General features: G+C 37.5%; 1 protein-coding gene across 2 annotated transcripts in view; it reads right to left on the bottom strand.

The window, feature by feature from the left end:
* Positions 1-1,510: 1,510 nt before the first annotated feature.
* The window catches only part of kri (krishah), a 51,490-nt gene continuing 37,601 nt past the window's right edge, over positions 1,511-15,399 (bottom strand). For both annotated transcript variants that reach the window (XM_068369683.1, XM_068369684.1), the window contains exons 5-8: positions 10,295-10,444; positions 9,576-9,720; positions 4,772-4,902; positions 1,511-3,641 (exon numbers count right to left, since the gene is read on the bottom strand). In XM_068369683.1, coding sequence (XP_068225784.1) covers positions 3,567-3,641; positions 4,772-4,902; positions 9,576-9,720; positions 10,295-10,444 — 501 coding nt within the window. In that variant the 3' untranslated portion in view covers positions 1,511-3,566. The remainder of the gene's footprint in view (positions 3,642-4,771; positions 4,903-9,575; positions 9,721-10,294; positions 10,445-15,399) is intronic.

A 15,399-nucleotide genomic window follows, 5' to 3' on the forward strand; every position in this document is an offset into this window, starting at 1 on the left:
GGTAGCTATTTCTAGTAGCCAGAAAAGAATGACCTGTCAATACTCCAGGCATGTCGATACAAGGCAGCATATGCATTGTAAAGTCAAGGGGAGAGTGGACAATCCCAAGGGAAGAGTCCGCACTAACGTGAAGTACTGGAGTGAAAGGCAGATAATAAGAGAACCAGCCAGAACCTGATCATTATCAATATCTCACACAAAGTTGGGGTGCAGACCATAACATAATGAGGGCTGTACAATATGGCCAGGATGCTAAGAATTAAAATTTCAAAGGGTGTCCTGACAACCAGGCAGGTTCCAATTGACCAACTCCAGAGGACAATGTTCCTCAGATGTGGGATAAGAAAGAGCAGATGACTAGTCTGAGGCTGCAGCTGAGGTGGAAGAGGGGCGACCCATAGCCAACACATAGACAGTGCTAGAACTCAAGCTGATAAGCCAGGAAGCAAAGACAGAAGGCGGCACCTCTGCTTAGATAGGCTAACCAGGCAAGGGACTCAAGAGTCTATAGCAAGAGGGATATAGTACAGGAAGAGAGGCTGCAGACATAGGACAAGCACTACCCAGGTGGCAGAGGAGTGACAAAAGGGGTTAGGTCAAGGCAGAACTATGTAGGCAAGTCTAGCCCTCTAGCGGGTGAGGAAAATTAAAATTAAATATTTCAAGAACATTAAAATGTAAATATAGACTACAAAAACTTTAACAAAACAAGAGGAAGAGAAAAAAGACAGAATAGTGTGCCCGAGTGTACTTTTAAGCAAGAGAACTCTAACCCAAGACAGTGGAAGACCATAGTAAAGAAGCTATGGCACTACCCAAGACTAGGGAACCACTGGTTTGATTTTGGAGCGTCGTTCTCCTACAGGAGCTGCTTAGCATAACTAAAGTCTCTTCTACCCATACCAAGAGGAAAGTAGCCACTGAACAATTACAGTACAGTAGTTAACCCCTTGAGTGAGGAAGAATTGTTTGGTAATTTCAGTGTTGTCAGATGTATGAGGACAGAGGAGAATCTGTAAAGAAAAGGCCATACTATTCAATGTATGTGTAGGCAAAGGGAAAATGAACTGTAACGAGAGAGAAGGATCCAATGTAGTACTGTCTGGCCAATCAAAGGACCCCATAATTCTCTATTAGTAGTATCTCAACAGGTGGCTGGTGCCCTGGCCCACCTACTACCTACAAAGGGCTAGTTTTCCCTCTCAGAGCCCTTGGACTAATAGCATCCTGCTTTTCCAACTAGGGTTATAGCCTAGCTTGTAATAATAATAAGCATTGAAAATGCATGGGAACAATTAGCCACTTAAAGCTTCCTATACACAAAACAAATAGTACAAATGATATATGGATAAAGAAAAACACAGTTTAAATACTTCATTTTATTCATACACAATGCAACAAGGTCTCATGACTATACTACACAAGTCATAAACTTTACCAAAACCCAATGTGGCCCACCTAAAAAATTAAAAAAAGATTGTGCATTACATCAAGTATTGAAACAGGCATGAGAGAGAGAGAGAGAGAGAGAGAGAGAGAGAGAGAGAGAGAGAGAGAGAGAGAGAGAGAGAGAGAGAGAGAGAGAGAGAGATACATTGTCCATACAAAACAATGAGTCTTAATAAAAAAATAGCTTGCACAAGGTGTAGGATGCTAAAAATCAGTCTTCTCTTTGATTGTCTCAAAAGTCTTACTGGAATAATTTGAGGTGGGGAGGGGGGAGGAATTGTAAATAAGACATCCAGAAATAAAGGAATGTTCTGGAGAATAAGTTCTCCTCTTTACTTTTATGAGAGAGAGAGAGAGAGAGAGAGAGAGAGAGAGAGAGAGAGAGAGAGAGAGAGAGAGAGAGAGAGAGAGAGAGAATTTGTTAAAAGTTTGTTATAAAGATTATCACATACAGGGCTTACTCTTGGAGACAAAGACGCTCAAGTAAGCAAGGTGAACTTGCAATATACAGTACGTAGTGTTTATTTATTTATATTTATATGAATGTATTTCTAAGGCAGTTATAAGTCAACCTATCACAAATGACTAGCCATTTTCTGCATCTGGCATCCCATTCTTATCTCAAACAAGCATTATGTGAAGTCTCCCTTCCCAATACACATGAATTCTTTGGGCCCCCAAAAGTAAAATATGTTCATTCAAGATGTAAATATTCTACTTACTCTTGGCTAGGGTTTTGAAGGTATGTATATTTGTAGAAAATGCAATCAAAGTAAGTTGAAGTTACACAATACATGCTATTCTTAGTTTGAATCTGTAAGCATAATAAATTATTTTAGGCCTAATCAAACGTTTCTATAACTTGTACAGATAAGAGTGTTCATGTCCAAATAACTGTCAACAGTAACAAGATAGCAAATATTCTTGATTGATACTACGAACATCCACGTCACATTCATTACTACTGGTAAACAAATTTCTCAAGTTTCTTTTAGTCATCTACAATAACTCAAAACAATATATGTATGATACTGAATATGCATTAAACTTATAATGGGATTTCAATTAACAACAAATCTCTATACAGCCAAGATCTTTAACGAGTCACTAAGCTGCGACTAACGGGATGTTTAGAATACATACTTGAGCATAGCAAAGGACTAACTTACTTTTGCTAAATGTATTTTGGGAAACAACACTTACTTTGGATCTGCAAAACATTGTACAACACTATTTATTGATTCCTACACAGAAGCAGTTACTTGGTAATTGTATGGATTGACGCTATAGGTAAAACAAATAGGATGACCATATTAACAGGGAGCAAAACAAAAAAGTCTTTGGTGACAATGAATAATAGTCTTTCATTCGCATAGTCTTCTTTGTCTTTAACAATGCACTATAACCTATCAAAACTTGGAAAAGCTGTTATAAAAGAATGGTGATGCAAGATACTGTTAAAATTAAGAACTTGAACTTGAAGCTAATGTAGTTTACTAAAAGGCTGCAACCGTCAAAATAGGGAGCTACTAAATCTAGCAATCTTTCTTACCAAAAGATCTCTGATAATTTGGAAGTAAATTAAAAATAAAAAAAGGAGATTACTGCTAGAATATATTCATATGAGAAAAGTAATTCACAAATGATAACTTCAAAGCCAGTCACTAGTGTACTTATACAAAAGGGAAAAAATTATGCAGCATATAAATATATTCTTAAAAGAATGTAAAGAAGCAACATGTCAAAAGAAAATAATGATAGACTGGATTTTACATTAGTTCCAGTCACGTTACAGATAATATAAATAAGAAAATACAAATACTAAAAATAATAAAAAATGTATTTGTAGTAAAATGACTTACAGTACAGTACTATTTTAATGGCTGTACAAGTGAACATTTATATCACTATACACAAAAAACTTAATATATGACAGTTCATGTTTTGGTGGTCAAATGAATATACAACTAATGTACTCGAAACCATCCTCAGAGTACATGGTCCAACAGCACGGGCTCAATTTCTTTCAGGTTTTCCCATTCACCATTGTCGTCACTTACCCATTTCAATTTCAAATGCAAAACTCACAATAAGTATTGGTACAATGAAAAATTGATTTAGTCTGTACCAAAATATTTCTGACCGAAGTGGTTGGGTGCTACTGAGTGGACCTCTGTGGTGAGTATGTGCATCTGGAAAATAGTTTATTTATTAAACCTCAATACATTACAGAAATACTAAAATAGTACAAAAGATATTTATGAAATACTTCTTACGTTGGTTATCAATTTTGTCTTTTACACGCAAGCATCCCACTCTGAATTCATTCCTGTTCTCCAAGCATGTATGAACATTTTGAATAATAAAAATTATAATAAAGGCAGTTCTGAATTGATAACAACAGTTCTTAACACTTTTACCCCCAAAGGACGTACTGGTACGTTTCACAAAAGCCACCCCTTTACCCCCATGGATGTACCGGTACGTCCTTGCAAACAAATGCTATAAAAAAAAAATTTTTTTTATATTTTTGATAATTTTTTGAGAAAATTCAGGCATTTTCCAAGAGAATGAGACCAACCTGACCTCTCTATGACGAAAATTAAGGCTGTTAGAGCAATATAAAAAAAATATACTGCAAAATGTGCTGGGAAAAAAATAACCCCCTGGGGGTTAAGGGTTGGAAATTTCCAAATAGCCTGGGGGTAAAAGGGTTAATAGTGAAATATTCTACGCAAAGAAATGGATGTTAATTTCAGCGCAACTAAATTTGACGGTATCAATACAGTACTCTCTAGATACTACAAATCTTTGCTGATACACGCTCTATTGTGTAGGTATAGGAAGTTCACAAATTCTTGTAGACTTTTTTTATGAATAATATAGATGGGTTACAACTTGTATATAATTCAATGATGAGGAAATTTTTTTACTAAAAGACTTTCAGTATAATTATCAGATGTGACTCAATAAGATGACCATACCTAATTTACTTATACTGCACAAACTGATGTTCATTTTAAAAGTAATGGCTTACAAAGGCCCAGTAAACAACTTAGATGGCAAAGGTATTTTGCAAGAATAAGAATGAACATTTCATAAAAATTTCAGGTAAATTATCGAATGATACAAAATATCAAAAATGGTGTAGGAAGATTAATGTATCTAAGCCTTTCTAAGATTTTCCAAAAGTTCAATAGAAACTGGAAAAAATAAAGTATAAAGTACTTTTTATTTTAAAGCTCTTTATATATGTAGGGTGCATTTCTGCATAGTATATACTATAAAAAATAATATAAACCTGGATATAAAAATAACTTACTTTTGGGAAAGCACTGGTTATAGTGCGTGCAGCAGCAGGTGTGGAGAATAGATTTAAAAGAATAATGTTGGCTTCATCTACTGCATGCTCTTGTAAAACATGAACAGCCTTTATAACAGTGTTACCCGAGCCTGAAATAGAATTTGCAATCATAAATGGTAACATCCACAGCATAGAAATATTTTAAATATAATGACTTATGTTAATGAATAGTACACAATTCTACCAACTTTTTTCAATAAGAACTCAACTTTCTGAAAAAACGAAAACACAGTACAAAATTAAATGAGTAATAGGCATGGATAAGAACGTATTACTGAATTACCTACATGATGATAGTCTTGTTTCCATACAGTGAAATATAACAAACAAACTTTTAAAAGTAATTTGTACATTTCCTAGCTAAAGAAATGAGATTACTTTAGAATAGGGAATGTCTTCAGGGAAACTGGAATGACAATAAAAATTGTTAACAAGGACTTTTCACTTTAATCATTTCTAAAATTTGTTACTGTATTTGTTCCTACGCGTATACAAAACTGTTGTCCTTTAAAATACGAAGACTCTCTTATTGGTGGGTAGGAAGGTCCTCTTGAACAGGTCAGGTTGGTTCCTTTTCTTCAATAAAAAATATGCCAGTCTCCTTGGTCCCATATGGATGTGTAAACTGACAGGATCTAGCCAGTACTTGGTTATTACCTGGTACTGCACTAGGTCGACGAAGAAAACTTTCTCTCCCATAAGGGGAGAGACAGTCTGGAATTAAATACTTGGTGGAAGATGGGCAATGGAAAGGTATTTAGTCCATCATCCCACCTCGCTCTCATAATGAGATGCTTGGGGAGAACTATTAATTACAGATTATTATCATCCTCATTACTTATTACTTGCTAAGCTACAACCCTAGTTGGAAAAGCAGGATGCTACAAGCCCAGGGGCTCCAACAGGGAAAATAGCCCAGTGAGGAAAGGAAACTAGGAAAAATAAAATATTTTAAGAACAGTAACATTGAAATAAATATCTCCTATATAAACTATAAAAACTTTAGCAAAACAAGAGGAAGAGAAATAAGATAGAATAGCATGCCTGAGTGTACCCTCAAGCAAGAGAACTCTACCCAAAGACAGTGGAAGACCATGGCACAGAGGCTATAGCACTACCCAAGACTAGAGAATATTGGTTTGATTTTGGAGTGTCTTAGTCCTAGAAGAGCTGCTTACCATAGGTAAAGTCTCTCTTCTATCCTTACTTAGAGGAAAGTTGCCACTGAACAATGATAGTGCAGTAACCCCTTGGGTAAAGAAGAATTGTTGGTAATCTCAGTGTTGTCAGGTGTATGAGGACAGAGGAGAATCTGTAAAGAATATGCCACACTATTCGGTGTATGTGTAGGCAAAGTGAAAATGAACCGTAACCAGAGAGAAGGATCCAATATAGTACTGTCTGGCCAGTTAAAGGACCCCATAACTCTCTAGTGCTAGTATCTCAATGGTGCTCAGAAATGTAGCTTACAAGCATCCATATGAGATCCTGTGTGTCAAGCTATGAAAGATTCATCCTCTAGTCCTTACTAGAGGATGAATCTTTCATAGCTTTACAAAAAATAAAGAGCCAGTCATTCTACCTTTCCTCCAAAATCACGTTGAACTTGTTACTTATAGACAAGATGGTTTCACTCCCATATGAGAGCTGGGTTGGCTACACAACAACTTGAGCTGCCACCACTGGGCCAAGAACAAGTGTGTTAAAGGACTTGTGGGTTTACTCCCTTGAAGAGGGCTGTGAGGGATGTTTGGCGCTTTGAAACGCCATCCCCATTGTGATTGCAGATTCTTCGTAGTCTAAGTGGGACCAATACCTCACTTTGTAAACTCTAGTTTGATGTGGTACATCAATCCCCTAAAAGGTTGAAGCATATGCTTTTAATTTCTCCCCTGGTCATAAAGACTAGAGCTAAGGAAAAGATGCTGACAAGACTGAAATATAGAGTTCTCTTCACATAGTGCCGTAGAGCCCTCATGGTATTATTATTATCATTATTACTTTTAACACTAAGCCACAACCCTAGTTAGAAAAGCAGGATACTATAAGCCCAAGGGCTCCAACAATGAAAAATAGCCCAGTGAGGAAAGGAAGTAAGGGAATAAATAGACTATATGAAAACTAATAAAAATTTGAAAAACAGTAACAACATTAAAACAAAATATCTTATGAACAGTAACATTGAAAATAGATGTTGTATACAATACTTTGTTTATTAAATCTTAAGGCAAAAAGTAATATATAAACCGAAAGGCACTTTGACAGGAATCACATGATGATAAAAGACTGAAGAGGAAAAATGGCAAAATTTGAAAGGGTAAGATGCAATTATTAAGCACTGATTCGAAAAATAATTGTTCCAAGAGGCTTCCACAATCCAGTCGGTTTTGAGTTTTTGAGGCTGGTACGTACTTTGGCCACTGGTGCCATTGTATCATGTTTCATGAGATGGTCCACTCCAGCAAATTCGACTAATCACATAGGTGAGAATTAGTGAACATCGTAAGGGTGTTGGTCTTGCAAATAAATTTTTCTGCATTTTCTTTAACATAGATAAAGTTTTTTTCCATTGAGACTTTTATTAAAACTATCTTCTTCTCTCATACTTACCTTATCAGAAACATTTCTAGTTCATTTTATTTTTAACGTACTGGACAAATATACTAAATTTTATTATAGTGCAAGATTTTCCGAGCTTCATCGAGAATGCTATGCCGTATTGGGAAAACCCCATTTATGCTTATTTCTTGTTAAAAAGTTTTGTCTGGAAGTTTTCTCCTTTACTGCAGAAGTTGAAGAAATACACACTTATCTTTCTGCACCTTCGTGTTGAAAATTAACCTAGAGTTTGTACTGTAGTACAGCGTGCACACACAAATATATATACAGTCGGCTCTAGTTTATCGCGGTAGTTAGGTTACAGACAGGCGCAAAAAGCACATTTTCGCGAACATAGGATGCACTTGGGTGGGCTAACTCCTAACCTAAAAAGTGCCTGCCCTTGCCAAGAGCAGGTGCCCGAGCTGATGATTAACACAGTAAATACTGTTTAACTTTGTTTTTATTTGGTTTCTACCACAGTTTATAATCATATGTACAGTGTACAGTATATGTGCATACATGTACACTACATTCTGGACACAGTAAGGCTACAGTATAGTATTGTGCTAAAGTATTTATTTACAGAGTCGTCATCATCCCCTTACTGTTCAGTATAACAAAAAAGCTGTTCCTATCTAGTAATACTGGAATCTAACACTCGCTAATACTGTAGTGTATATTACTGTAATATATGTACAGCAATATCACTATAGTACAGCTTAACTGTACTGTAAGTGTTAGGCGTTTTCGTTCAGACGACTCACCTAGCCTATACGTTTTCTTGAAGCATCATGCGACTCCTTAAACTCATCTCTTATTCAGTATGCTATATCTACAGTACAGTAACCTGGTAATATTTATTCCATCTTCTACTTCAATAGGCTAGAAAATAGAAGATAATGATATAATTATCGTCAGTAACATCACAGTAGACTCATTGCATACACACATACAGCTACTACAGCCATTAAACGTCTTAATAGGTTTGCTGAAGATAATCATCTGTTCCCTAGTTTGCAATCTGGAGTATGTGATGCCCTTTTTGCAATCTCCAATGCTGTACGGAAATCCCTTGATTACGGTAAGGAAGTCCATATGATTGGCCTTGATTTTAGAGCTATGTTTGACCGTGTTAATCATGAGGACCTTATTTTCAAACTCAAACAGTTGGGAGTGGGTGGGTCGTTTCTTAGCATTATTATTGAATTTTTAAGTAATAGATCTCAAAGAGTAGTTGTTGATAGGCACCATAGTGAGTATAGGAATGTAACCTCTGATGTTCCACAGGGTAGTGTTCTTGGCCCATTACTTTCCATACTATATACACATGTGGTTTGGCCAAGAAAACAAGCTTGTTGCATATGCAGATGATGCTCTCTCTTTGCATTAATTCCATCTCCTGAATATAGATCTGGGGTTACTGAATCCCTTAATAGAGATTTAGCTAAAATTGGAGCATGGTGCAAATTAAGGGCATGAAGTTGAATTTTAACAAAACTCAAAGTATGATTGTAAGTAAATCAAGGTCAGTGGCTCCTCAACATCCGGATCTCAGCATTGATAAAGTTTCTTTAACTGTGTATAAGTATTAAAATATATCGGTGACAGGCTAAGAAGAAAGATTGGCAAACGAAGAGATGCATGCTCTAGCAATTAGAAAACCTATCATGAAAACAAAGATAAAAACAAAGCAATTGTTGCAAGCCCCAAATTATCCCAAATTTCCAGTTATCCAGAAGCCTTGTCGTACTTCTATATAACGCAAACTTTACTGTATAATCAGACTTTTAAGGTTAGTTGCCTTAAAAAGATATCTATTTTAAATAAATATAAATTTATCTTTCCCTACTTCATTGATATACTGTATTATACAAATAACTTATTTCTAAGACTAAAAAAATATAAAAGTGAATTGCAAATAACATTTCTAAGACCAAAAAAAAAATATAAATGTGAATTGCAAATAACTTATTTCTAAGACTAAAAAAATATAAAAGTGAATTGCAAATAACTCATTTCTAAGACTAAAAAAATATAAAAGTGAAATCATACATGCAGCACTACTCTAATATTGGCTATGAAAACTTTTAAGCAACAGTTTAAAAATAATGGATTCGATTGACAACGAAAAAGTAAATAAGAAGTCAGACCGATTACTTACTCATGATAGGATACATAAGAAGAACTTTCCGCTGAGAGATGTCCTCGGGGAACTTTGCATAAACAACTTTAGCCTCGTGAGTATCAAGATCCGATTCCACTAAAATCTTGCCTAATCTAATGGAGCGACAACAAGAACGCAACCCCTAAAATGGTAAATAAAAATATTTTAAAACCATGAATGGATATAAGAAAAGGAAGGTTGCTATGATTTAAACTTTCAAGAAATCAGCAGTAACCAAATATTTTAGTTAACACATTTATCATTCTCCATAACAAGCTTAAAATAAAATAAGAATTAGAATAATAAACTAATTTTGTTCCTTGAATACTGGAAAAAAATTTCTGTATCAATATTTAAAATCCTTGCATATCAAAAACTTGTACTCTCACATAACATTTCTCTTAACAGTCTTGTTACTCCAGAAAGTGCTACTCGTTCAACTTTCAGAAATATATTACGATGCAGTTATCTCTATAACCAATACTCCTCTGTGTACCCCATCATATCTCTTTATTAACACAAAATAATTAACTGCTTTGGTCATCTTCAGCCTTATGAAAGTGCACCTCACTTTTATAATTTCAAACTCCTGATGCCTTTTTTTTTAAATTTAAAAAAAAATTACTCAAACTCCTCACACACACTTGCAATGTTAGATCAGCTTCTCTTCTAACCTTCACAATTAATAAGTCAGTGAGAGATACTAATGTACCAACCTGTTCCATGGCTTCACCAGACCGCACAATGGCAACGCCACAATTCCCCTTGACGAATTGCAAACCTTTATAAGTACAGCCTGTAGGTGTGGTGATGGTGAGATCTGAATAAGGTAGTTGATTAAGGCCTTCTTCTACCACCAAACGAATCTAATGGAAAAACCCAGAAAGTTACGATAATATTTAGTTCTACTAATACATCAAACTTTTTTGTATCTTATGAATAAACATTATTGTGTAGCCAATGTAAAACTAGAATAAAAATATTTAGAGTAAAAATGTCAATGTTTTACTTAGCGTCCTATTTCTCTCACACTTATCACAAAATTGATGGATGATAGTTTTAACACACTTATAAAGGAAGCAATTGATCAATGACCTAAACATTATTATAAATATTAATAGCCAAGCTACAACCAGTTGGAAAAGCAGATTGCCATAAGCCCAATGGCTCCAATAGGGAAAAATAGCCCAGCGAGAAAAGGAAATAGTAAATAAACAAACTATCTAGCTTTGTAACAACATTACAATAGATCTGTCATATATAAACAATAAAGATAGACTTATGGCAAACTGTTCAACATGAAAAAATTTACTGCAAGTTTGAACTCAATTTCAACCCATTCAAATGCCTAAACAGGAAGATCATTTCACAGTCTGGTCATAGCTGGAATAAAACTTATGAAATACTGTGTAGTATTGAGCCTTATGATGGAAAAGGCACGACGCACGGCTGTTAGAATTAACAGCATACCTAGTATTATGTGCAGCAAGGTACTGTCTGGGAAGATCTGAATGCAAAGGATGGTCAGAGTTATGAAAAATTTTATGCAACATGCATAAATAACTAACGGAAAGATGGTACCAGAGACTTATAGCTAGATCAGGAATAAGAAATTTAATGAACTGCAATGAAATGAGATTCAGCAGCTGAAGACCTGACAGGAGAATAATATTAGAAACAAGGCAAAATGAAAGAATTAAAACACTTCTTCAGAATACATTTATCACCAAAACTCACACACTTTCTCAATAAGCCATTTTTGGTAAAATTGATAAAGAAATAGACCAAATTAGTTTCTCAAAAGTGAATTTGCAATAAAAAATGACACCTAAAATTCTCTAAGCTGTAGAGAGTTAAAGAAACATTATTAATGCTGATCCTGGATGTTGAGGAGCCACTGCCCTCGACTTTATATCCCATAAATTTTACCATGCACTAATTTTAGCTAAATCTCTATCAAGGGTGTCAGTGGGCTGTAATTTTATCAATGTTGGCTCAAATTCGTGAAAATTTGTTTTGTCGTACTTCTTTAGATGTGGGTCCCTGTCATTGCTACACATTCGATGTAATTGATCCTGAGCCTTTTAAATGATTTAAAGGCCAATTTCAAGGTTGAACCCTTGTCGAGGATTAAAGGTCCAGTTAGGTGTGGCCTTACTATTTCTTTTTGCATTCATCATTGAAGTATTTGGATTTCTTTTCATTACATTTTCTTTTGCATGAAGTACAATGTGTTTTCCCAGTCGATATGGCAATGCTCTTCCCATTAAGGTGGAAACACAAATCAGTTGCTCTGAGACAAGAAAAACGGGTATACTTATTGTCTTGATCGTAGATTGTTATTTGAAACAATTACATAACTTTTTCGGAATTTTGAGCTTAATTGTATGCTATACAGTATATGTATCTGTAACATGCCGAGAAGGAAGTTTAGCAATCGAAAGGATGCATGCTCTTGCAGTTTAAAACTTTATCACGAAAACAAAGCATTTGTTGAAACTTCCCACGTCTTGCATCAAACCCTGAGTGATGGGGAGTTAGCAAATAATTCTTGTTATGAAGCACCGAGTGAAATATATCATTACCATTCACAAAATATCAAGATGACAATGATGGTATTGAACATTTTGTTTTGAAGTTATCTGATGAATATGAGGAAGAAGAGTAGGAAGAGAAAGAACATTTTTCAAGAAGTAGTTACTGTCCATGATTCAACAAGTGAAATCGGTGTTTTATCGTGAGCCGAGCTAAGGACTTCTTTATTGAAAAGTATGTAACTAAAACAGAAGATCTTTTAAGTCAAAACAGTAATGGGAAAACAAGTACATTACCCTTGAAAGCTCTTAAAAGACGTTTTTAGTACGACGTTTTACAAGTAGTGGAATAACTCTCCAAGTTGATAAAAATAGTTTTGATGTTGACTTGAAACTAAAGTGTCGGCGTGAATAGCCATCCGTTTTCCAACATGCAAAAGTGCAAGTGTGTGAAATGTTATTTTCATTAGTAAAATAAATTTTTGAATATACTTACCCGATGATCATGTAGCTGTCAACTCCGTTGCCCGACAGAAATCTACGGTCGGGATACGCCAGCGATCGCTATCCAGGTGGGGGTGTGCTCAACAGCGCCATCTGTGGTCAGGTACTCAAGTACTTCTTGTCAACAAGACCTCAATTTTCTCCTCGGTCCACTGGTTCTCTATGGGGAGGAAGGGCGGGTCCTTTAAATCATGATCATCGGGTAAGTATATTCAAAAATTTATTTTACTAATGAAAATAACATTTTTCAATATTAATCTTACCCGATGATCATGTAGCTGATTCACACCCAGGGTGGTGGGTGGAGACCAGCATACATGTTAACAAAGAAGCTAAGTATCCCGTATTTCATTTTATTAGTTATTCAAAATAACAAATATAAAATAAATAAGTACCTGGTAAGGAAGTCGACTTGAACCATTACTCTGCCTTTATTAAGTACGTCTTCCTTACTGAGCGTAGCGGTCCTCTTAGGATGCTGAACGACTCTTAGGTGCTGAAGTATAAAGGGCTGCAACCCATACTAAAGGACCTCATCACAACCTCTAACCTAGGCGCTTCTCAAGAAAGAATTGACCACCCGCCAAATCAACCAGGATGCGGAAGGCTTCTTAGCCGACCGTACAACCCAAAACAATAAAAAGTATTCAAGAGAAAGGTTAAAAAGGTTATGGGATTATGGGAATGTAGTGGCTGAGCCCTCACCTACTACTGCACTCGCTGCTACGAATGGTCCCAGGGTGTAGCAGTTCTCGTAAAGAGACTGGACATCTTTGAGATAGAATGATGCGAACACTGACTTGCTTCTCCAATAGGTTGCATCCATAACACTCTGCAGAGAACGGTTCTGTTTGAAGGCCACTGAAGTAGCCACAGCTCTCACTTCATGTGTCCTTACCTTCAGCAAAGCAAGGTCTTCTTCCTTCAGATGAGAATGAGCTTCTCTAATCAGAAGCCTGATGTAGTAAGAAACTGCGTTCTTAGACATTGGTAGCGAAGGCTTCTTGACAGCACACCATAAGGCTTCTGATTGTCCTCGTAAAGGTTTTGACCTTCTTAGATAGTACCTAAGAGCTCTGACTGGGCAAAGTACTCTCTCCAGTTCGTTCCCCACCAAGTTGGACAGGCTAGGGATCTCGAACGATTTAGGCCAAGGACGTGAAGGAAGCTCGTTTTTAGCCAAAAAACCGAGCTGCAAGGAACATGTAGCCGTTTCCGATGTGAAACCTATGTTCCTGCTGAAGGCGTGGATCTCACTTACTCTTTTAGCTGTTGCTAGGCATACGAGGAAAAGAGTTTTTAATGTGAGGTCCTTAAAAGAGGCTGATTGGAGCGGTTCAAATCTGGATGACATAAGGAACCTTAGGACCACGTCTAGATTCCAGCCTGGAGTGGACAACTGACGTTCCTTTGAGGTCTCAAAAGACCTAAGGAGGTCCTGTAGATCTTTGTTGGTGGAAAGATCCAAGCCTCTGTGGCGGAAAACCGCTGCCAACATACTTCTGTAACCCTTGATCGTAGGAGCTGATAGGGATCTAACGTTCCTTAGATGTAACAGGAAGTCAGCAATCTGGGTTACAGTGGTACTGGTTGAGGAAACTGCATTGGCCTTGCACCAGTTTCGGAAGACTTCCCATTTAGACTGATAGACTCTGAGAGTGGATGTCCTCCTTGCTCTGGCAATCGCTCTGGCTGCCTCCTTCGAAAAGCCTCTAGCTCTTGAGAGTCTTTCGATAGTCTGAAGGCAGTCAGACGAAGAGCGTGGAGGCTTGGGTGTACCTTCTTTACGTGAGGTTGACGCAGAAGGTCCACTCTTAGAGGAAGAGTCCTGGGAACGTCGACCAGCCATTGCAGTACCTCTGTGAACCATTCTCTCGCGGGCCAGAGGGGAGCAACCAACGTCAGCCGTGTCCCTTTGTGAGAGGCGAACTTCTGAAGTACCCTGTTGACAATCTTGAACGGCGGGAATGCATACAGGTCGAGATGGGACCAATCCAGCAGAAAGGCATCCACGTGAACTGCTGCTGGGTCTGGAATCGGAGAACAATACAATGGGAGCCTCTTGGTCATCGAGGTAGCGAACAGATCTATGGTTGGCTGACCCCACAGGGCCCAAAGTCTGCTGCAAACATTCTTGTGAAGGGTCCACTCTGTAGGGATGACTTGACCCTTCCGGCTGAGGCGATCTGCCATGACATTCATATCGCCCTGAATGAACCTCGTTACCAGCGTGAGCTTTCGATCTTTTGACCAAATGAGGAGGTCCCTTGCGATCTCGAACAACTTCCTCGAATGAGTCCCCCCCTGCTTGGAGATGTAAGCCAAGGCTGTGGTGTTGTCGGAGTTCACCTCCACCACCTTGTTTAGCTGGAGGGACTTGAAGTTTATCAAGGCCAGATGAACCGCCAACAACTCCTTGCAATTGATGTGAAGTGTCCTTTGCTCCTGATTCCATGTTCCCGAGCATTCCTGTCCGTCCAATGTCGCACCCCAGCCCGAGTCTGATGCGTCCGAGAAGAGATGGTGGTCGGGGGTCTGAACAGCTAAAGATAGACCTTCCTTGAGAAGAATGCTGTTCTTCCACCACGTTAGAGTAGACCTCATCTCCTCGGAAACAGGAACTGAGACCGTCTCTAGCGTCATGTCCTTTATCCAGTGAGCAGCTAGATGATACTGAAGGGGGCGGAGGTGGAGTCTCCCTAACTCGATGAACAGGGCCAGCGATGAAAGTGTCCCTGTTAGACTCATCCACTGCCTGACTGAGCATCGGTTCCTTCTCAGCA

Source organism: Palaemon carinicauda, unplaced genomic scaffold (genome assembly GCF_036898095.1).
Source record: "Palaemon carinicauda isolate YSFRI2023 unplaced genomic scaffold, ASM3689809v2 scaffold80, whole genome shotgun sequence".
NCBI lineage: Eukaryota > Metazoa > Arthropoda > Malacostraca > Decapoda > Palaemonidae > Palaemon > Palaemon carinicauda.